The 24,119-nt window shown below is 49.5% G+C and overlaps 1 protein-coding gene across 1 annotated transcript in view; it reads right to left on the minus strand.

The window, feature by feature from the left end:
• PLCH2 (phospholipase C eta 2) overlaps nucleotides 1-24,119 on the minus strand; it is a 390,924-nt gene that overhangs the window by 337,090 nt on the left and 29,715 nt on the right. The window contains exon 2 of the mRNA XM_089773036.1: nucleotides 8,018-8,393. Within this exon, the coding sequence (XP_089629162.1) occupies nucleotides 8,018-8,123 (106 nt within the window). The 5' untranslated portion in view covers nucleotides 8,124-8,393. The remainder of the gene's footprint in view (nucleotides 1-8,017; nucleotides 8,394-24,119) is intronic.

The following is a 24,119-nucleotide window of genomic DNA, read 5'->3' on the forward strand; positions in this document are numbered from 1 at the left end:
AGACTTCTAGGAGAGAGAGAAAGAGTACGTCCATGCACCTGCTGTCAGAGCTCTGAAGTGAGATATCCATGTAAATTTTAACGGCACTAAATATAAGCTACTCCTGGGAACCACATCTCGATATTGTAGGCTATTTATCAATTACTTTGGATCTCAGCATTAATAAGAGACCGTTCTTGCTACAAAGCTTTGCTGATGGCAGAAGACACTTTCTGAAACAAAAGTGTCCGTCTACTTCTGAGGTAACTGATTTGAGCAGGGACACTCCAACCTCTGTGGTTCAGGAGCCAAAGTAGCAATCAACATTACCCAAAACAGCCACGCCATGTGAATTCATTGTTTCATTTACTACAGTACTGTTCATATGAAACAGCGTGATGGGGGACCATTTAATGTATGGTATGTTATTCTGTGTATATGTATCCAATCAATGAATAACTTAGTTGAGAGGGTGCAAAAAAAGAGCTAGATAAATTCATGGCAGTTAGGTCCATCAATGGGTATTAGCCAGGATGGGCAGGGACGGTGCCCCGAGCCTCTGTTTGTCAGAGCTGGGAATGGGCAATAGGGAAGGGATCATTTTCTGTTTGTTCCCTCTGGGGCACCTGGCAGTGGCCATTGTCAGCAGACACGATGCTGGGCTAGATGGACCATTGGTCTGACCCAGTCTGGCTGTTCCTAAATTCTTATAACTTAATTAGTTAATAATATAGTAAAAACATCCTGATTAGTTAAGAATTAAATCATATTGTGTTTTAATTAGGGCTGTCAAAGGTTAACCGGTTAGCCTGTTAACCAATAAGCATCACCCTAAACCGGTGATCCTTGCTGGTTCCAATTAACCAGCAACCAGCAGGAGGCCTGCAGTGGATAGGAGCTGCTTTAATCTGGAGCACCCCCTGTCCATGGCAGGCCTGGGTACCCCGCAGGCATCCGGAGCGGCCTCTGTCTGTGGGGAGCCCAGGCCTGCCGCGGATAGGGGTTGCTCCGGCAGCACTGGAAGCCATAAAAAGGGACATTTCATAAGGTCATACGGTTTTTGACATTTCTTTTTTATTAGCATCAACTGCTCCTACCATAAGAATGGATGAAGTCTGAGCGGGTTTGCAGACAGACAGAGCATGCCCAGTGCTCCCCTGCTCAAAAGACTATGAGGGAACCAGAGGCACAAACATTTTTACTGAGTTCCTTACAGTGTTCACAGACTTTAGGAACACAGAAATTGCCGAACTGGATCACACCTGAGATCCATCCAGCCACGTATCCTCTATGACAGTGGCCAGATCAGAGGAGGTTTAAGAGGAAGGTCTAAGAACTTTGCAAGAGCAGATGTGAGAGCAGCTGATCCACATAAGATGGCCAGTCCCTTTTAGAATATTGCTAAGTTCTTTGCTTCTAGAATTTCCAAGAGTCCCATGGTCTAATTACTCGTATAAAAAGATCTTTCTTGTATCAGGACTAGATTTGCCCCCTTTTAATTTCGTAAACTAATTTCTTGTTTAATTTCTCCTTGTTTTTGTGGTATGAGAGAGAAAACAGAAACTTTTGCTCTACTGGTACCGTCTCCATTCCATTCATTATTTTATCATGTTCTCTTTTACTCATCCCTGCTCTATAGTAAACAAGCCCAGGCTTCCCAATGGCTCAAAGCTAAGCCAATTTCCACAGAGTCCCATGAGTCAATGGGAGTTTAGCAATCAATAAAGAAGTGAACTAGGATTTGGCTCATGGTAGATTAAAGGTTAATGCTCCTCTTGGAACAATGACTAGGATTGGCCTCATTTCTTCCTCTCCCTCGAGGGCCTCAACAGCTCCGTGTGCACAAGACCCAGAAAAGCAGAAACCCCTGAACACAGAGAAACAGTGAACTGTGAGCTAAAGGAGTTTGCAAAGCCAGCTCCTCAGCCTTGCTGCTGAAGTGGAACTACACATTGCTATGGTCTCTGGGGCTAAAGTGCAATCGGTACATTAACCTCGCCACATCAGGGCCCCAGTTCACATCCTGTCTTTTAACAACTTTGTATTTTCCATATGTAATGCAGCCGTAGGGATGCTAAGCCAAAGACATAGCCTTGCTGGCCGTACACATACCAAGACAGATCTTTTTTCTAAGGTAGGCTACTAAGCTACTTCCCAAGACAGGAGAGGAAAGAACAAAAAAATAATTACATCAATGAACCATGTCTTCAAAGAGTTACCCACGTTACCCTTTCAAGGCCTGTCTGATCGGTTAGGACAGGGATGGGCAAGACGCAGCCCACGGGCCGAATGAGCCCGCCAACCCGCCAGATCCAGCCTGTGGCTGCCTCGACAAAACCCTTAGCCACAGGGCAGCTCATGCCGCTTTAAACAGCTGGCTGCTCTCTGCTCTGGACAGGGAGGGGGGAGCTTCGTGCATTGCCCCTGCCACCCAGCAAAATCTCTCAGCTCCCCTTGACCAGTTCCCAGCCAATAGGAGCTGAGAAATTTTGCTGAGGGCAGGGAAGCCTCCTCCTTCTCCTCTCACCCTGCCAGAGCAGAGCCTCATGGAGCAGCCAGCCATTTGGAGCAGCCTGGAACTGCAGCATATAGGCAGGGAGCTTGCCTCAGGTTCCTGCAGGGCTGCTGGCTGGGAGCTGCCTAGGCTGCCTCTGGCACGCTACTCCCTCTCTCCCCCTAACTACTTGCATCAGGCCACCACTCAAACCTTCCATACCCTCTCTCGCCCCTATCCTCCTTCAGGTCACAACTCCTGCCCAGACCTTGCACCCCCTTTTACATTCCTCCATCAGGCCAGAATCTTCTCCTGCACCCATACTCCCACACAGACCCTGCACCCCAAGCTGCTGCCCAAGATCACAGCCCACTCCTTCATCCAAACTCCCTCTCAAACCCCACACCCTCTCTTGCGCCCCAGCAGGCCGCTACCCCAAGCTCCCCTCTGTACCCAAACTCCGTTCCAGATCCTGCACCCCCTCCACAGAATTCTGCTCTGGACTACTTACAAAATTTTGGAGTGCCCCTCCCCCCCCCATTAAAAATGATTGCCCATCCCAGGTTAGGACAACATACCATTTGGTAGCATTCAGAGTTCTCAGTGTTTCCCATCTTAGTCCTTGAAACTCTATCAAGTTTGCTCAAAGCAGAAGTTGTTCTCTGGTTTTACTTATAACGTACAAGTCCCCAAGATCTCTAACGTAACTCATGCTGGCACCAGCTTATTACTTTTGTGAAACATCCATTTTTTCCCCAAAACGTAATACACATGGAGAGAATCCGGTAGCGCACACACACATACACAATGCATCGGGTCAACTGTTCCTACGTTTACTGACCATTTTAAGTGTCACAATTTAAGGGGGTGTCCAGTGGTTTCTAATGAATATTTTTTGCTGGACAAGTCAACGATTAAGGTGCCTAACAGAATTCAACACACCCTGCCTGGGCGATTTCATCATTTTCTATGTCTCTGTTCTCTGAAGTGCCCATACCAACCTGGATGGAGTTACGCCATCTAGGGATCATGCCCATTAACTTGAGCAGCAGGTCTCATCTCTGGAATCTGATTTCAAGAGGTCTCTAGAGAGCACACACCCTGAACAAGAAATGATGCACGTTCCACTAATGGTGACCTCAGAGGACTGTTATGATTTAACCTTAAATTCCTCATCTCTCATAGTGGGGAGAAATTAACTCCTTACCTATAATTAACTCTCCTGCCAGCTTCATTTTTACATCTAGTATTAATTACTTTCCGCCTACATCAACTAATTAGTAAAGTCACCAAGTTGCCCACTTTCCAGTGAGGATGTTTCAGTTAATTAACTGATTTGTCAGGGGCATCCCTGTTAACCAGGCTCCCAAGACTGCTGAACATGCAACGGGAGGGATTCCGATGGTAACCCTTAACAGGAACTGTTCCGCTTTTCCCTCAGAAAACTGTGAACCACTATTAGTCAGATTTACACTTCAGACCTAATTGTAACAGGAAGGAGGGTGATTAGCATATTGCCACTGCCTGCTACAACCTGCATTTGGGTACACATGCCAGATATGTAGATGCCTATGTGTACAGCGGCCTGGCTTTGTATTTGAAAGTGCTTATCTGTATGGGCAAATGCATTGTTTTTGTGGCTGTATCGGATGGCATTTTGATTCTTGTACACGCACACCTTTCTGCTATGTTTTTGCAGGAGCACAGTCATATACGAGGTTTCGCAGACACATTGGGAATGCTCGTGCATTCTGTGGGCACAAGGGAAGGCATGCTTTTGTCTAGGCATACCAACCGCCCCCTCTTTCAAAATCAGACTCTTCACGTTTATACTGAGCCATTTAGCAAGTGAGGGGACAAATTGCCCCATCTGGGCCATGTGTAGATATGTCACCTCATTTCCCATAAAGACCAATTTCTGTTGCAAAAGCACATCCTTCCTAAGCCATGCATGAATTGGAGATGGTGGATCACAGCTGGTTTGATGGCCTCTCTGCCCCACACAGTCTAATGCAGTCTGAAGACTAGTAAGCAGGTAAGGTACTTTTATTCTGCCTTCCCAATCTCCCTGTGAATTTAGGCACTAGGGATGTTAAATATTGATCAATTGAATAGTCGATTAACCTCATGAATTCTTATTGGTTACTCGACTATTCTATAGTCCCCGGAGGCAGGGCCAGCAGCCAATGCGCTCGGGCCCCACTTTCAAGGAGCTCCCTGCCATTCCGTGCTGCTGCCTCTGTATCAGAGGCAGCAGTACAGGGTGCCAGGCGGGAGCTGGTCCACGAGGGGAGCCAGTTTAAAAACCAGCTCCCAACACGGACTGGCTGCCTGTCACCCTGTGCTGCTGCCTCTGATAAAGAGGCAGCAGCATGGGGTGGCAGAAGCCCCTGTTGCGGGGGGAGGTCTGAGCTCCCAGACCCGATGTGAGCTGGAATTCAGCCGGGCTGCCTGCCCACTCGCCTTCTAATACACATTAAATGCAGAGACACAGCAGGGATAGATCCTGGGCCCAGCGTGAGCCAGGAATGAGCCGGGCTGCTGGCCAGCCTGCTAAAATATTACTCATGGGGGCAGAGGGAAATACGTGTCGTCTATAGCATTAACCGATAAGCTTTTGCTGAACAACTACACGATTTGGTTAATCAACTACACGATTACATCCCTATTAGGCACATGACATTTTTAGTGCAAGGCCTGTCAATTTCGGCCCATCAGGGGATGACACCAAATATGGATTGTCACTGTAAGGCTCCAGTGAGCTGGAATGCCCAGTTTGTGCTGTTGGTTAACACTGTGTTAAAGCTCTGGTGACCACAGTTTACTCTCCCATATATTCAAGTGCATCTCAAAAAACATTAAGACAGTCTATTGAGGTCTAAATGCGATTGCCTACACAAAATGATTATTAGGCTTAGCACGGCTCAAGATGCATATGAAAGCTAGATTTACTGCTACACTAATCTGGTTTTATAACCCCAATAATCTTACGGTACTAGGTACAACAAATCCATAAACACAATTATCCCACAGATTCTACAGGATGCACTTATGAACACTGACAACGCAAAGCAGCTCTTTTATGCAAAGCAGCATATATAAACCGATCCAATTTCAGTCTCCTTAAACGACAGCCAGTCACACAGGCATTTAGGAGGAGTTATAGACTAGGGTCTAGCACAACACACCGCAAGCCAAATAAAAGCTGGGTTTTAAGCCTGTCTGAAACACCCACCCAAAGTGCCGCTTGGGACAAATGACTCAACCTGTCCACATGTTAGTTACCGTGAGGTTTCTGTGCACTGTGCTGACACTAAGAGCCAGGCTCAGGAAACCAGTTACAGTGTACCCATGGCATGACGGGCAGTGATCCTCCTAGCTTTCCCCCGGTAAGATAGGCTTGGGTTGGGCCACAACTTGGGCAGGGGATCTTGAAGAAATGAAGAGATGCTATGGGAAGTGGCATTAATTGACTCTGTCCTTGGACGTTCTTCCCTCCAAATCAGAACGGGCCCAGCATAGTGCTATGAAGAATTGTGTTGCTAGGGTGTCCGCTCATGGTCACCGAAGATCCCGGGCCTCTCTTGGTAAGAGTCAGGGGTTAACCCAGGCATCTGGGCAAGTTCCAATCCAGACACATTCAACTACACTAGTCTCTACGAACTGGATTCTCCATCCTTTTTCAGCCCCTAGGCTGAACAGCTGTGCAGTGTTGCTGCAGTCTTAGAGATGGTAGCAATGCATTCAAAATCCTAGAACATGCATCTATCAAACAGCTGCTGTAAGATGTGATCCCTCTATGACCTTTATGCACCTCAGCCAGGGATCTGAGGTTTTATGCTTTGAGGGCAAGTCTATACTTAACGGGAGGTCGATGCTCCGAAGGTCGTTCTTCAAGAGTTGGCTTTAGCGGGTCTAGTATAGACCCATAAATGGAATGCTGAGGGCAGCTCCTGCTGGCCACCCGCAGTGTGGATGCCACCAAGGCTTGGCTTAAGGCAAGGCAACTCCAGCTACGCATTTTCTGTCACTGGATGGCGTACCTTAAGCCAACCTTCCAAGTCCAGTGTAGACCTGGCCTAAGTGCTTTGAGATGATCAGGTGAAAGGTGCTGGAAAGTGAAAGTTTTAACCAACCTTCTACTAATAGGAGGCTTGGAAAAGGGCAAGAGGCTTTTCCAAAGTCTGTGTGTGAAGGAGAGGAGACAGGCCGACCGGTCGGTTGTGTTTTATACACAGCTAGGACTGGTCACAAACACTATTCAGAACATTTACTTTTCAGTGACATATCAGAGATGAGATTCTCTGCTGAGTCCTGGGCTATGTCAGCGCTTCACATTCTCCTAGGGACCATGTACCCTTGGGGACGGCTGGAACAGATCACACTCTGGCCACTCTGCCTTCATGTCCCAACACACTCCCTCTGCACTGTCTGAGTGGCGCAAAGGGAGTGGGACAGATCAAAGTGTCTGCCACAATAGTTTGTAAACTAGCCACAGTCATAGATGTCGGGTGAAAGGCCAGCCCCAGCCCTGCCCCTTCCTCCTGAGGCCACGCCCCTTCCTCCTGAGGCCACGCCCCTTCTGTGCTATATGGAGAGCCACAATTGCCATGCTGCAGCCCCAGCCTGGCTCTCCTTGGTGGCTGGGGGAAGCTGGGCTGCCGAGCTGCGGCCCGATGCCTCCCTGGCAGGTGGGAAAGCCGAGCTCCCTTCCCCAGAAGCAGCCCCAGCCTTAGGTGGTCAGTCCTGTCAGTAATTTTGGGAAGGCTCTGCCTTCCCTTGCCGGCATTACCAACTGCCCGTGGCCATAGTAAAACATTCTAGTGCACTGGTTCTCAACTAGGTATATACCACGCACCCTTCTGGGTACTCAAGAGGTCTTCTACAGGGGACACAAACTCCTCTAGATATTTGCCCAGTTTTACAACAAGCACTAGCCAAGTCAGTACAAACTGGAATGTGATAGACAAGGCCATGTTTATACTACTCTGCTCACAATACACTGAAAAGTAGGTACGATGTTTATATTCCAATTGATTTAGTTCAGAATTCCATGGTAAAAATGAGCAAGTCAGCCATTTTTCAGAAAGAGCGTGCCGTGAGCCTTGTGTACTTTTGTGCCTGATTTTGTAAGCTTTTAAGTGAGGTGAAGCTTGGGGGTGCACACAACAAACCACACTCTTGAAAGGGATACAGTAGTCTGAAAAGATTGAAAGCCACTGCTCCAGTGCAGCCCATAATCAAGAAAACTGGCTGCCAAAAAAAAAAAAAAAGACCCCACAAGAAAAGAAGGTTTAAATACCCAACAACTACAAAATCCAGGCAACGGTCCCTGTAATTTTTTCCATCCATGTGCAGAATACATTTTATGTGCTCCCAGGCATGTGCAGATGTGCACCACCAAGAGAAACACACGCTGCCGGCTGTGGGTGGCAATAGGCGCTCTGCTAATCAGCTAGGCGGTACCTGAATCTCTCCTGGGTGGCCTGCCAAGCGCTCCGCTCACAAGGATCACTGAATCAGGGCTGATCAGCTTTCACTTACCTACTGCGATGCTGTTTACAGACAGGAAGTGACGACAGGTTTCGCAATATGGTTCTTCTGGTTGTACCAGGTCCCCCAGCGTGGCCTTTGGAGATGCCAGAGCCATTGTTGCCTCTCAACGTCGCCGCGCCAGAACGGCCAGTCCAAGCCACGCAGCCTGGTATTTCAGTTGTCAGACTGGAAAATGGGAAATGTCATATTGGCGCAAAAGAGTCAGTTCTGGCGATACGAACAATCTTCAGGAGGTCAGGGGCTTTGCCTGCCATTCAGAGACTCTTCCCAGGTGCCTACAGAATCCATTCACCATCTCCTCTCTGGACTTCCAGGCTCGCCTTGCCAGGCCCAGCAGACCGGCCTGTCTCAGTCCGACTGACACCTGCAACACAAGAGGAAGGCACAGATGTTCAGATGCTGCTGCTAAAGAGGGGTTATCAATGTCTCCTGCCTCGATGCCGTGAAGCCCTTAGCCCTGGCGTGCCAGGAACTCAGAGAGGAGCTGGAATTCAGCATCATCTTTCAGGACGTTCGGCATGCTACACCCCCAGGGAAGACAGCCTTAATGGAAATAACTTTATCTAGTCCCTCCTGGAGCGCCTAGCTCATAACGGCGCCATGCGGGATTATCCACAAAGGCTCACACTGAGCTTCTGCTCACCCACACTGGTGAGCCCCCCCCCTTGTACACTTGTGTTTCATTCAAGTCGTTAAGCACAGAGATCAGTTCTGCAAGCTATAGGTTCCCAATGAACCATCAATGCATCTTGTTGCAGGTGCAGTTTATTACATATATTTCAAATACGACTATATTTCAGGAGTCCCTAATGGACACAAATAGCTGGGAGCAGCTTCTCTTGGGATGTAGGTTTGCTCGTCCACCCATCCCCTTAGCGTTCCTCCCTTCATTTCCCCTTCCTCGTAACTGCTGGCACCTCATCTCCGTCCCTCCATTCCCGCTGCCCCCTCAAACCAGACAGCCTGCTGGCAGCAGGGAATGTGGCTTTCAGCTGGGCTCACTCCTCCCTGGGCCTCCTTCCTCCCAAAGAAAGGAGAGAGCCAGCTGTGAGGCCAGGATCAGAAAAGGCTGTGGGAGAAAGCTCTGTCCTTCTCATCTTAACACTGCGTCGCCTCCACTCCATGGGAGTCTCTCCAGCTTTAATTACAAGTTGAGCCCGGGACCTTGTCCGGACAGGTTTGGCTGTAAAAGCAGTGCTCTTGTCTGAAGTGAACTTCAGGACAGAGATAGCAAGGAGGCATCATCCAGAACTTGTAAGAGGGGAAGAGGGACTTATTAAGGTGTTCTGATTGTCGCACAACAAAGGTCTAGCTGAAAGGCCTCCCTTTTACTGCGGGGGCCAGCCAAAGAGAGGGGCCTGCCACATTCGCACCCGTGTCCAACTACAGCATGGAGACGTTTCCTCCCCACACTGAAAGGCTGCAAGCCTTGTCGCCACACTCCGTCCTATCCCAGGAACCTTGGGGAAGGAAGGCCTCAGCCATCAATCCCCGGAGAATGAGCTGAAGGAACAGGTCCTTCACATTGGGACATCAGGGCCTTGCGATGTTTATGCAGTGGGAAATGGGAAAGCCGCCAAAACGGCAGCATTTTCACCCCCGTGTGGAATAGGCTCTCACCAGAGACAAGGGCACCCTCTGGCTGTAGGGGCGCTTCATTCAGGAAGGTCTCAGGACGGGTGCAGAGAGATCCTGATACATTGCATGAGCAGTCAAGCACACCACAGGCTCTGCGAGGTGCCAGGACTTTCATTGCCAACCCACAATCCCAGCCGTCTCTTCCCATCAGCACATCTGCCCCCTCTTTGCCCCAGCCCAGGACTTGCAGCAACCCCGTGTGGTGGCGTCCAAGAGCACAGCAGGCAGTCAGCCTGGGAGCTAGTAAGGCCCCTCCACTCCCGTCCGCTGGCCACTCCCTCTGGGACTCCACTGCTCTTGGCACCAGAACTCCTGCACCCGCCCCATCCCCTCCCCGAGTTCCAGAGTCTGTCTGCATCCAGGAGCCGTGCTCAAGAGAATTGTTATACGCCCTTTGTAATCAATACAATCACTCCTGACCCTTCTCCGCCTGCCACAGGTACGTCTTCGCTAGACCTTCCCAGCCCCGCAGCCTCCTTATCTGTATACTGCAGCTGCTCCCTCCACCCCTTGCCATGGTGCCAGGGGAAAGGGGGCAAGACTCTGTGGATCAGACTCATCTGCATCATTCTCCCTCCCAGGAGCTGGCTCTCACTGGGGCGTGATGGTCCCCTGCTTGGACTGAGTGGGCAAGCTCAGAACCATTTGGTCCCGTTCCCGTGGACCTCGCTAAAATCACGTGCGCATTTATTATCTGTCTAGATCGATGGTGGGCGGGGTTCTAGGTGTGGCCCACGAGACATTTTGTTTACTGTTGCCCAGGATTCCACTGGTTTCTGTCCACATTGTTTTTTTCCCTACCAGTACAGGCCGTCCTGGCTATAAGTCCAAACTACGTTCCAAAAAACGTGGACTTAGAAAGAAACAACTTAAAGTGGGGAATTTTTTTCCTGAGGCTGACTTCCAGTTGTGTCATTTTTTTTTCCTGTGCCTCTTCAGAGCGGGGAATGGGAGAACTTATAATGCATCGGCTCCTACAAGGGTCAATGACTTTGGTGCAGAACGGATGTATGCCAGGGTGACTTATAGCAGGGATGCGCTGTACTACTCAAGTGACACATGCTTAAAGAAAGAGCACGTGATCCGGGTGCTCCCTCTGCATCCAATCCAAGCGCGGCTACGGTTCAGTCGTCACCCCCTGCAAATTCGAGGCACGCAAGCACAGTGAGCACAACCACCCTATCCTGGTAGAGTGTCAATCTTGCATCCTGCTGAGATGAAGGCAGGCTGCCCAGGTGGCCCACTCACTAGCCTAGGTGCCCATCGCTGATCTAGATGTTCCCGGATGAGTGCAAGGCTACAGCCTTTCCTTTCTCAGGGTTTGCCTCAAAGGAAAAGTGGGAGCAGGACAGTGTCCACCCTGGAGATAGATACCCTGAGAGGTGGGAAAGCGAAGGGGTGATGGAGAGCAGATTCCTAGAGCCCTGCAAATCTGCGGCTCGTTTTTGTGACTACAGATGCCAAATGCTGTATCTGCACAGGGCTCCACGAATTCCAGCCTGGGTTGTGTCTGTTCACAGGTTGGAAGACGTCAGTCTCCAGGGTTGTCCCTCCAGCAATGCTTACCGCTCCTCAGCTAAGGGATCCAACACACCACTCACCTCACTGAATGGACACCCAGACTCTCCTCCATTCACACCGAGTTCCCAGCTCTTCCTTAAATGTGGCTATACACTGCCCCTTGCTTTGCATTTGCCCAGGGCAAGGCAACTGCTGCAAGCATCAGCTTGTCTCCAAACACCGATCCCTAACTACGTCTTAGTGCAAACAGAAGAACACAAGAGACTTTGACACACAACCACTGCCCCACCTCCCACCAGCAGTCCTCCGCAACGGCATTTGTGGAGCACTCGAGAATCCTAAGCAGCTGATGAAGAGGTAGTCAAAGAAAGAACGGCATTGTGTCTGCCTTGCAGTGTGGGAGTCGTGGGGGAACGCAGTGCCCGATCTGTCTGTCACACGCGCGCACACGCTTTCTAGAAGAGGGAGGAAAATCTGAAGCTGCTTTTGATTCTAACTGCCACGCATTCTGCAAACGGATAGTCAAAATACACAGCCGCGTGTAACAAACACATTCCATTGCCTTATTTCTTTGTGCTCCCCCAACTGCGTCCATCTAGTTTCTTTTGTCTTATACTTAGATTACAAGATCTCTGGAGCCAGGCAAGGCTTTTTGTTATCTGTTTGTACAATGCCTAGCACAGTGGGCCCCCGGTCCAGAAGTGGGGCTCCGAAACGCTACCGAAATACAAATAGTAATACTGTACAAAAGATAAGCAACCTCCTTAAGGAGCTGTGTGTTAATTGTTACACACAGAGCAATAACGCTGTGATGAGATACTAAAAACCCCCACTCAACAACCTGGAAAAGTTTAGCTGCAATTACACATGCAAATGAGGCAATTGTGAGGGCAAACGGAAAGCAGCCATTTGGGAGCACAAGTGGCTATTTATACATGCAGTTGCTATAACTGAGTAGACACATTAAGCAAGCAATTGTGCATCCGGTTTTTAAAAAGTCAGACTCCACATTTGAGGCTGCCAGCCCCCCTTCAGCGTAGGTCTAGGAATTACAGCACACAGGATACTTCTCTCACTCTGACTAATCACCCTGTCACCCTTGCTGGAATCCAAGGCCTAACATCAGTAAAGGATGCCCCATGCTTACGTCTAACCATTGCTGAGGCCTGTTAGCGGCAGCACCCGATCCAGAGCTGATGCATCGCTAAGGTATGCAAGGGCTATACAGTAGAACAGAGCAGCTGTTAGGTAACTGCAGCTATACTCACCGCCGGCCAGACACTTCGCTCCTTGCATTGGCTTGCCTGACTCAGGACTGAGTGCAACCTCTCCCTGAAGTCGGCGAATTTACACAGAGAACCTGCCTCCGAAAAGGCCTCAGGCAACGATCCTGGGTCAGGATCTTTCTCTGATTGCTCTAACACCTCATGCCTGTCTCATGCTTTGGGAAGTGGCAACAGATTAATTACTCCATGTCTCATTTCACTACAGCCCACCCAGGGGACCTCTTCAGAGACTGCTGAGCAGTGTGGGCAATTATCCAATGAGGGTAGATAAAACCTGGGACAGAGAGAGAGAGACGCTGCTCTCACTAATAGGTTGCTAACTCCCTTTGCTCCAGTGTAGGGATCCCTGACTTACACCGAGATGAGTGAGAGAGGGAGGCCACGGAGCTTTCTTAGATCTTTGGGGGAGAATTGAGAGCATAGAAGTGCCTCTGGAGTTCAGCCAAGTTGTGTAGGAAACGGAGAAAGAAACATAAAAGTATGAGGTGAAGACACTAGCACACTGTCCCATACATCTGTGCAACCAGGGCCGTCCTCAGGATGGACGGGGCCCTACACGGTACTGTTAAACTGGGGCCCCTGTGCGGGAGGGCAGCTGGCGGGGGATGACGACTTTTTAGAAATGAGATTTTATCGTCTTCAGCCACACACTAAAGAAATATTTTACAACCCATTTTAAACTCAGCGCCTGTTGACTGACACAGTAAATTCAGACACAGACAGTATGTACCTAGGCTAGCAAATGCCTGTGAATTGTCTTCATTACCACTCAAATGGCTCTTTCACTGGTTCAATGTTCTGCCAATACTCGGGCAGGCTCTGTCACCTGTCAGTTAACTACAGCCTCTCTGGAGAAAGCAGAGCCAGGGAGCAGGGAGCAGAAGAGGCAGGTGGAAGGCCCTTAAGACCCAGGGGTGCCCCAAATTTTCAGGGGCCCTACATAGCTGTGTATACTGCATATGGGTAAGGGTGGCCTGGTGCACAGTGAGGACCTGAGTTGAAAAACAGGGCTGGCCAAAGAGCAGGAGAGTTCATCTGGTGCCTTCAATCATTTCAGTAACTTCTCCCAGCCTGCCCTGCACAGCGAGTTGTGCACCCCTTCAGCGACACCACTGCTGTGGGATGTGTACACGGCACGTTTAACGATGGGAACTGCGGCTTCCTGTCTGATTCCCAGGGGGAGAAGGAAATGCCCAACAATGACTCAGGATCTGGGAGAGCGGAGCAGGGTGCCACTTGCTTTGCCAAACACTCCTAACACTTTGCTTTAGGATTTGTTTGAGTGACCTTCCATTCCATGAAGTGCAGTCGCCGTGAGTGATCACACGCCTGGCTGTACGCCCTTCAGACACGGGCAAAGTTCAGCATCTAGTGTCAACTGTCCTCATTCGAGCTCTGCCAGTTGTGCTCCTGTGCCTTGCGCCAGTCTGGCCCCGTGTCTGGGCACCGTAAGGCGCTCACTGGAACATTTTCTTTGCTTTGGAAGCCGGTAGGATTCTTACTCCCTGAAATCCGCCTGCAGGTCATTTCTCAGAGTCGGGACCCACAGCCCTGAACTGGGCCCCGTTCCTGAGACTGGGCCAGGTTCTCATGCTGGAGTTGTGACAAAGCTGCGTGAATGCCTCTGAACCCCAGACATAGCTCTGTGCCCTCCTTCCCAGGCAGCCATGTCTGAGCCAAGGGTCCCCAAGGGAAGGGCGGACTGTTAAGCTTTGCAGACAGTTTAACGGAAGGCAAATGGTGAATTTCTTTGATGAGCTCAGTGCAGCTCCCAGGGCCAGACCCTCTGCTGGTGTAAAGAGATGAAATGTCAGTGAAGTCCGTGGGGCACTGCTCATGTACACCAGTGACGATCTGGCCCCTGGTATCCGTATCTCAAACCCACCACTAGAATTGCCTGCCACATCGGGAATCTTGGCAGAAAGGGGGACTGCCTAGACTCTGGCCAAGAAATGGTCCCTCGTGGGCAGAGCTGAGAGGCAGGAACAGGATGGTGTGAGGGGAAGCTTGTAATGAGCTGCTCATGCCTTGTCTGTCCCAGTGACAAATGGAGCACTTGACATCCACACAGCGTGATTACTCTGAGCTACGGACACAAGACGCAAATCATAGAATCCTAGAACTGGAAGGGACCTTGAGAGGTCATCAAATCCAGCCCCCCACTCTCACAGCAGGATGAAGCACCATCCCTGATAGATGTCTGTCTAACCTGCTCTTAAATATCTCCAGTGTTGGAGATTCCACAACCTCCCCAGGCAATTTATTCCAGTGTTTAACCACCCTGACAGAAAGCTTTTCCTAATGTCCAACCTAAACCTCCCTTGCTGCAGTTATAGCCCATTGCTTTTTGTTCTATCCTCAGAGGCCAAGGAGAACAATTTTTCGCCCTCCTTCTTGTAACACCCTTTTAGGTTCTTGAAAACTGCTATCATGTCTCCTCTTAGTCTTCTCTTTTCGAAACTAAAGCCCAGTTCTTTCAGTCTTCCCTCAGAGGTCATGTTCTCTAGACCTTTAATCATTTTTGTTGCTCTTCTCTGGACCCTCTCCAATTTCTCCACATCTTTCTTGAAATGTGGTGCCTAGAACTGAACACAGTACTCTAACTGAGGCCTAATCAGGGCAGAGTAGAGCAGAAGAACGACTTTTTGTGTCTTGCTCACAACACTCCTCTTAATATAGCCCAGAATCATGTTTGCTTTTTTTGCAATAGCGTTACCCTGTTGACTCATATTTAGCTTGTGGTCCACTATGACCCCTAGATCCCTTTCTGCAGTACTCCTTGCTAGACAGTCACTTCCCATTCTGTATGCATGAAATGGATTGTTCCTTCCTAAGTGGAGCACTTTGCATTTGTCCATATTAAACTTCATCCTGTTTACCTCAGACTATTTCTCCGGTTTGTCAAGATTGTTTTGAATTATGACCCCATCCTCCAGAGCAGTTGCAACCCCTCCCACCTTGGTATCATTTGCAAACTTAATAAGCATCCTCTCTTTGCCATTATCTAAATAGTTGATGAAGATGTTGAACAGAATTGGTCCCAAAACAGGCCCCCACAGAATCCCACTTGTTATGCCCTTCCATCAGGATTGTGAACCGTTAACAACTGCTCTCTGAGAATGGTTATCCAGCCAGTTACATGCCCACCTTATAGTAGCCCCATCTAGGGTGCATTTCCCTAGTTTATTGAGAAGAAGGTCATGTGAGACCGTGTCAAACACCTTACTAAAGTCAGCTATCGCAGAAGGTAGCAGCTCAGCTCAGGTCTGAACTCCCTCTTCCGGCAAATATGTTCTGACAACATGCCTCTGCCGTAGCCAGGACAGGAAAAGTGGGGGAGGCAGCTTTCAGGTGGGCGGGCAGGGATGGGAGGCAGCAGAGTGCAGTGGAGGCCTCAGTGGGGGGAGCGGAAGGATCGGGTGTGAGGGAGGGATCCAGTCGCTTGGGGAGGGGACAGGAGGGATCCGGTGCCCTGAAGGAAGGGGCAGGAAGGGGGGAGGGGCAGAATGGATCTGGGGCTCTGGCCAAAGGAGACAGAAGGAATGTAGGACCCGCTTCCCCCCGCCTCCCTCTTACTGCTCAGCAGGCAGCCTTGCTGCATTGCTCTCCTGCCTCATTGTCCAGCCTGAGCACTGCCCCCGCCCAGACCTTCCCCCAGGAGGTAGATCCCCTTCAGGGCTAGAGACGAGGTGGCCAGGCTGTGGATTCAGAGGGCTCAGTCCCCCACCTGGGTGGGCCTGGATAAGGGGTGGACTGGGGCCCGCTCAGGCCCATCCCTAGCTACACTCCTGCTGCATGCGGGAGTTTTGCCAGAAGGTGTTCACAGTTATATTCCGGGGGATATACCTTAAAAAAAATTCACTCTCGCTAGTCTGGGGCCATTCATGTTCTTCCACTGCTGGGCTTCACAAGCTTCACTGCAACGAGGCCAAAGCTACAGGCACCCGAAACGCCCCCTTTGCCACGTCAGGCAAGACACAGTCCCACCACCTGGCTCTGGTTTAGCGCTTTGGATCAGTGGAGCGCAAAGCACGGAGATCAGTATCCCCATTTTGCATAAGGGGAAATTGAGGCACAGAGAAAGTCATCTAGCAGGTCAGAACAGCATACCTGGAACTAGAAACCAGTCTTCCGGGTTCTTGCCCGACACCTGCAGTGCCTAAAAGGAAGTGTTAAAAAAGTGACCAACTTTCTGTTTTACCAAATCAATAAATATTGCGTGCAAACTAACTAAGTAAAAAAAAAAACCCAACCTTTTGCAAAGGTGCCAAATGGACTTCAGCCGGAAAGTGAAGTCCACAGCTTATTCCTTCAGTCACTCATTCGGCCTGGCTAAGAACTGCATGCACCCCAGTATGGTAGTCATCCCATCTTTCCCCACGGCAGTTGGCTTAACTGCCTCAGCCTCCTTCTGACTTGTGTTTTAGACACAACATGTTTACGACAGGGGCTGCTATTTATCGTGTTTGTGCAGTACCTATCTCAATGGAACCATGCCTGCAAGGCGACTGTTGAGCTGGTAGTGTGAATCCCCAGAATGGAGACAGATTTGGTACAATTAGAGCATCTCTGTCTCCCCCCGCCCCCATCCTCTGCTACCACGAATTGAAGGAGCCACTACTAATAGTAAGAGGAGTGTTAATTCTGGGCTTATTCTCAGAGCTTCCTGGTTCAGAACTTAAACAACGGCACTAAACTTGGTGCCCCCGTTCAGGCAATTATTATGCATGTGCTTAACTTTATGTATGTGCTAAAGGCCCACTGGTTTTCATGGGAGTTCAGCGCATACTTATGTACCCTGAATCGCAGTCCACAATCGCTGTTAATGACAATGTCTCTGAGACCCACCAGCTCATTGACACAGGCTATCGAAAAGCCCGCAAAGGTTAACAATTTTTGGTCAGACCCATCTGACCAGGATTTGAACTAGTGACCCAGGCTCAGGGCCATCTCCTCGCATTGTGTTACATCCGACATTCCCCGGGAAGACAAAGGGAATGGACTCCTCAGGGCAGGGTACAGAAACCTGGGGGATGAAAGGCTGCAGATCGCTTCACTAACCAATCCCCACTGCCATTGTTTTGATCACTGCAAATAAAGTATTTAAAACCTCGTTTGAAAAATGCCATTTTTTTGTGTTTAGACAGCTACTGCCTGGCGTCTAATGACACAGAGATCAACTTTGATTTCCTTCTCGGAGTAAATAATACAAAAGCCACAGTACGTGACATGCACAACATTCACAAACACAAGACACCAGGTTAATTTGAATCTGATCAAGACGCAGATCAAAAGGAAGGGAGATCAGAAACATAAGATACTATAGAGATACTCAAAAGCAGTAGCAAGAGAGATTTGGGGTTTGTTTTTAACTTCTGCCGCTGTTCTCCATGACACAGGGTTCAGTTAAAAAAATGCCACATCATTGCTCGGGCAATTCCAATGGAGATATTTACAAGCCCAGGCAAGCTGTTTCACATCCAAGGCAACTGCAGAAGGAAAAGAGGCTGTTTTCATCGTCTGAAATGAATGGGCAAACCCACACCTTAGCGTGGGATAGCGCATTCTCTTTCCATGGGGACAGGAGACACATGCTGCAAATTGCCATCACACTGAACCAGGGTGTAAAACGATCTGCTTAAAAAATCAAATAACCAAGTATCAAAGACAAAGATGACAGCACTGAAGCATTTCTCTAGCAGCCAGGTCGTCAGTTAAAACCTAGAGACAGTTGATCCATTGTACCTATGGAGAACACCTTCTAAATCTTGGCAGGCCTCTCTCACCGCTAGAGCTGAAGAGGCATGTATACCAGCCCTGCATTTTTGGCAAATGATATAATTACACATTCCTTCTTCAAATAATTAAACGTGGTTAGTTAACCGAAAGAATATTCAGTCCAGGCTTGAAAAGTTCAATTATACCAAGAAGCTTATGTAACATGCCTTTTAGCATCTGCTTTACAAATCTACATTTAACATGGCAGCAGTTTTTGGAAGGTGAACCCAGGGGAAGTGAATATGCAGAAGCCAGCTCTGTTTGCATCATCTGATCTGCTTTCTTACTTACCAAGAGGTACCAGAAGGCTGCTTGGCCTCTCAGCCTCTACTTGCTGAAAGCCAACTCACAGACACCTTACTCTTGAAACTGACATGGTGATACAGCACATCGCACAATGGCCAGAGACGCGATCTCCCCAAAGCACCTGCATTTCTCAGTGGGGGTGGGAAGGCAGAGCAGCGGGGAGGAAGAATCAGAAAGCACAGAGAATGGTTTGGCATTCAGTAAGGTGTTGGCTGATAGCTCATTTCATGAAGCACTTGGAAGTTTCAGGTTTCGTTCTGCAGGGTACAATTTGAACTCTGCAAGTCTTCCTGTGAAGTCCTTGTATTTAAGGATTTGAACAGGGTGATACAAGCGACGCCAGCCCGTCTGCGACTCTACCCCAAAACCAAACGCGGACCTTGATTATTCTAATGTAAATCGAGATTCCCCCAAAGCCAAGGAATGCCCCCAACTCAGTGGGTTTCACACTGTTTTTCTCATGTCCCAGTTGAAGAACGTCGTTGATGCCATGACCCAACATCATTTGATTGGAATGTGGGCTCCGGGGTGGGGCGGAGGAGTAGAGCTTTCATGTGTGGGAGGGGGCTCTGGCTTGGGGGAGTGTTAGAGCTGGGGCAGTAAGCGGTGCAGTGGGGGTGCTAAGGCAGCTTCCCACCTCTCCTGGCACTGCAGACCATGCTGCCCCCAGAAGCAGCCAGCAGCCGGTTCTCAGCCAACGGGAGTGTGGAGCTAGTGCTCAGGGCAGGGGCAGTGCGCAGAGCCTGTGTGCTTTCCTCCTCCCTCACCCACTCACCTACCTAGGAGCTGGGTCAGCTACTGCCACTTCTGGGGCCCAGCGCAATCTGTGGTACCAGGACAGGCAGGTCGCTGCCTTAGCCCCCCGGTCACCTGACTGCCCTGCAGCAACCAGACCCGGCGCCTGACATTCCCCCCCTCTGTGCTTGTGGGTTGCAACCAAGTTTCTCTTTAAGCTGCAAGGCCCCACAGCTGCTGAACCGGCCCCGCCCAGTCAGGCAGCTCTGTGTGTGGAGCCCTGAGCCCTGGCAGGGTGGGGCTGTGCTGCCCCACAGCTTAGAGGGCATCTTGGTCATGACTTATAGTTTGACAACCACTGCCCAACCTGACCATGCATACTGCAAGCCAAGAAGAGGAGGGGGGAATTGTGCTTCCAGGGCTCCTGTCCTAGCTCAGATCCCCCTGGAGAAGTGTAGCTACCTGCTGCCGCTCCAGACGTGCCTTAAAGAGACAAGTCTGACCCTTAGCCTGTAGTACCTTAACGCCTGTAAAGCACTTCACATACCCATCAGAAGAGAGGTTTTTGCCCTGAAGAGCTCACAGTTTCAGGAGACAACATATAAAGCCAGAAGAGATGGAAGGAGGGAGGAAAGACACAACACACAACCCTTTTTCTTTCTTTCCCTATTATTTTAATCTTCCCCTTAGGGTTGCCAGGTGTCCGGTTTTGAAATGGACAGTCCAATATTTGAGCTTTCTGTTCGGGAAACAAATTGAAAAAATATAAACAAGAACATGGTATTTTCTAAATAAGATGTAATGTAGATTGTGATGTAATGTCACGCGTGTCCGGTATTTTTGTTGAAACCATCTGGCAACCCTACTTCCCCTTTGCCGTTTTGTTTTGGAAGGTTCTTTTAACCCTCTCATTTTCTTTGCTTTCTTTTCTCCCTTTTTTTTCTTTGAAATGCTGCTGTTCACTAGTGAACACAGATGCCCAGAGTGGAGTGATCCTATAACAAGTGTCATGCGGGGGCCCCAGAACAAAGGCTAGAAAATCAGTCAGCATTGTTATCCAGCCTGGATGGGATGAATAGGAATTAAGCAATGCCTTGTGCAGACCCGGGAACCAGCGCAAAGAGAGGCCATTCATTCAGGCTCAGCTCCTGAGAAGGCTCAGCAATTCGATCCTTTCCCAGGAGGCTTAGGGTTGGGGGCACTCCCTAAGGTGTTCTGAGTCCAGGCATTACTCAGAGGCACTGGGCCGGCTCTGCAGGAGAGGAGGTCTGCATGAAAAGTGAGGTTTACCCTGCACAATGGATTAGCAGGTTACAGTAGGGCAGGGTGAGCAGGCTCTATGGTCTGATGCTGTTTGTATTCAGGGGCAACCTATATGGATAATATTCATGTTCCAATACCACTGAAATCTGGTTAGCAGCCTCTGACCCCCTATTACTTCATCTAAAAGGGAATCTCTATTAGCACAAGGGGGCATATGACATCTAGTTGAGCCATTCCAATTCCATCCACCAGTCCAACATAGTAGCTATTAGTCTCTTGGCTATAGAGCAACAGCCCATTCTAGCAATCCTACACTCCCATTCAAGTCAGTAGAAGTTAAGGGCATGCAGCACTCCCCTGGCGGTGCTCAGGTAAGGGGAATGAGGAGAGCAGAGAGAATAACAAACATTTTGCTATCACTTTTTAAAACCAGTGTCTATGGGCAGCTCTATACTATACTGAAAGGTCGTCTTAAGATATGCAGCTTCAGCTATGTAAATAACGTAGCTGGAGTCGACATACGTTAAGGGAAATTCCGCTGGTGGCCCCACAGCGGGAGGTCCTCCCATCGACTTTCCTTACTCCTAGAGTCAAGAGGGGTGCCCTCAACATTTGATTGAGTGGGTCTTTACTAGACCCGCTAAATTGAACGCCGGAAGATCGACCTCTGCAGCATCAATCCTCCCTTTAGTATAGACACAGCCTATTTTACATCTCCCGAATCTATGCTAAAAATAACAATAAATCACCCAACCTGCATACAAGACAAGATCTTGTGTTGCCTGCACTGCTCCAGCAATCTTTTGGCACATAATTTTAATTATCTATTAGTTGCATCATTTGGCCATATTACGAGGGAGACAAAATTCTACAGCAGAAATATATCTAGGCAATTTGAAAACCCAATTAAATTAACGACCTCTTCGATACACATCAATAGACCTACAAAGCAATCAGAGGTTTAACAACACTGATGATGACTGCACTTCCCAGCACAGGCAGCCTGATGGTTTGAACAGACTGGATACTTGCATACCCGGAGTGCTTTAGTCAGTGCCTATCTGGCCTATTCATAGAGAACTGAGAAGGGATAAAACTTTGGATGCAATTGATGACATTTGGATGACGGCCTGCAGATTGACAAGACCAGCTTTGGCTGCCTATACTCAGCGATGAGTATCAAACACACACAGTGGTAGCCCAGGAGATGTCCAGCAATATTGGGGAGCGGAAACAAGTCTACGGGTTGCACTTCTATAAATCGGAACTCTCTGCTCTGATAACATCCGTGGTCCGATGCTCCAGGATCAGAGAGTCCCAGCACGCTGTGGGGAGGTGAAGGAGCCGGGAACCCAACAGATGTGTATGTGTGTGCGGGGGGGGGGGTGCCGCATGGCTCAGCTGGGCTGTGGGGTGGGACTGGGAGCTGGGAAGCCAGTGCCCGGCTCAGCTGGGGTGCGGAGGAGGAGGTGGTGCAGTTGGGCAGCAGGAGAAGCCAGGAAGCCCAGTGGAACAATGGGGGTGGGGCCGGCAGCAGGGGGGCCAGAAATAACCTCCCTTCGTCAAGCAAAATCCCCCATCTTGGACTCATCAGAACCAGGGTGGGGGAGGTGCAATCTGTGACATTAAATTAAAGTGCAGAATTAGAATCTGAGATTGGACTATATCAGGCAATTAAACCAAAGTGAGCCCCAAGCGTTCCAGGGCATTCTTGACCACACTGAGGCTCTGAACAGTCCGTCTGGTTATTCTGAATATTTATTCTTTATATTGCTGCTTCACCCCAGGCCCGTGGCACTTTAGAAACAAAACGCCAGGCCAGCCCAAAGAGCTTACCCAGGGCCAGTGCCGACGTGAAACAAGAACATTTGGGTATGGCGACACTCCGAGCTGGAGGTGCTTTTCCACTCAAGACAGGGCACTGCTCACTAGGACTGAGCTGATGTACCACCACAGCCATGTAGCCATGGCAGCGTGGGTAGTGGGGGGGGGGCTAGCGCTCCCAAAGACAACCCCATCCGAGTATGTACTCGAGTGTTCTGCAACCAGCACCGCACTTCTATTCCTTGCACGCTACCGCAATCAGAGCTAACCTTTGTACCTCCTCCGGCTGGAAATCACACCCCTTGCCGGATGTGTCGCTGCAACCTGCAGTCACAGCCTGTGCAATGTCTGAACGTGATTCACTGAGCGAGACAGGAAACCACGGTATTCGGTTCACCTCAGCTTTCACGTGCAAGAGAAGAGCCTGGTTTTATTTCCTGCAGGGAAGCCTGAAATAGGGCTGATAATGGAGCAGAGCTGGAATGCGCCGTCTGCATCAGTAAGTCACTGGCAGGAGCCGGTTTCAGACAATCTTCCATTTGAGAGGGGGAGGGGCAGAATGACTTGCACATCTATGAGTTGTACTTCCCATAGGAGGATCTCAAAGGCAGAGAGATATCAGTACAGTTCATTGCAGCAGATAACTATAGTCTCAGAGCAGGTGTCCTCTAGCTACAAGGGGAACAGTCTAGGGACTGATGAGAGCATGGGACTGGGATGCAAGTCTTACGGCAGGGCTAATTAACAGCACTAAACTCTGCCATTAATTTACTACCTATCCTCGGGAAAGTCGCTTCCGCTCTCCATGGCTGAGTTTGCTCACCTGTAAAATGGACATAATACGTCACATGCTTTTGTGTGCAAAAAACTGCATCTGGTTTGCAAGGAAGTCAAAATATAGGTGAGTCATGACAGACCGCAAACTTGGAGATGAAAGTGAGGTCAGAATGGGTCCTGCAGAAGAGGGCATGAAAAGAGCGCTGAGTCCATGCTGAAACACTGACTGAGAGACTTAAACAGAGGACAGCGGATGGTCTGATGACCGACAAATGGACTTTGGAAAGAAGAGTCTTTACCAGCAAGCCTGGTGGTGGTGAGGAGTGTCCCAGACAACTGTCCCTCTAAGCGTTTCCATCCATGTGCAGAATAAACTTTGTTATGCGCAGATGTGCACCACTAATAGAAACACATGTTGCTGGCTCTGGGCACTGTGGGTGCTCTGCTAATCAGCTGGGCAGCATTTGAATCTCTCCTGGGCAGCCACCCACACACACAGCCTACAGGGAACACTGATCCCAGACCTGATCCATTGGACTCTTGGGCTTTCCCATTGATTGAACATGTGGGCTGAGATTTTTTAGGAGACTCAAGTGAGTTTAGGGTCCAAATCACACTGGAGCTTAATGGAACTTGATGCCTGGTTCTCATTGGCCCCTTTGAATGTCTCCGTTATAACCTCTTTCCATGGAAGTTAGGGCCGATATCGCTGGCTCTCCTACTGACCACTGATTTGCATTCACGCTCTTGTGAAGAGCACAAAGGAGTCAGCAGAGTGTAGTCTGTAGTGCAGGCAGCGTGGCCCAGAGGTAGCTTTAGGCCACACAGTGCAGAGAGAGGGTGCTGCTGGAGTCGTTCTGTGTGCGCCCCTGCGCTCTCTCTCACTTGTCTTTCTTTTTCCATTGCCACAGGCTGTTTCTGTCAGCAGTTCCTTCCTTGGCCCTGCCTGGGAAGCTCTGCTG

Source organism: Pelodiscus sinensis, chromosome 24 (genome assembly GCF_052426305.1).
Source record: "Pelodiscus sinensis isolate ZL-2025 chromosome 24, ASM5242630v1, whole genome shotgun sequence".
NCBI classification, from domain to species: Eukaryota; Metazoa; Chordata; order Testudines; family Trionychidae; genus Pelodiscus; species Pelodiscus sinensis.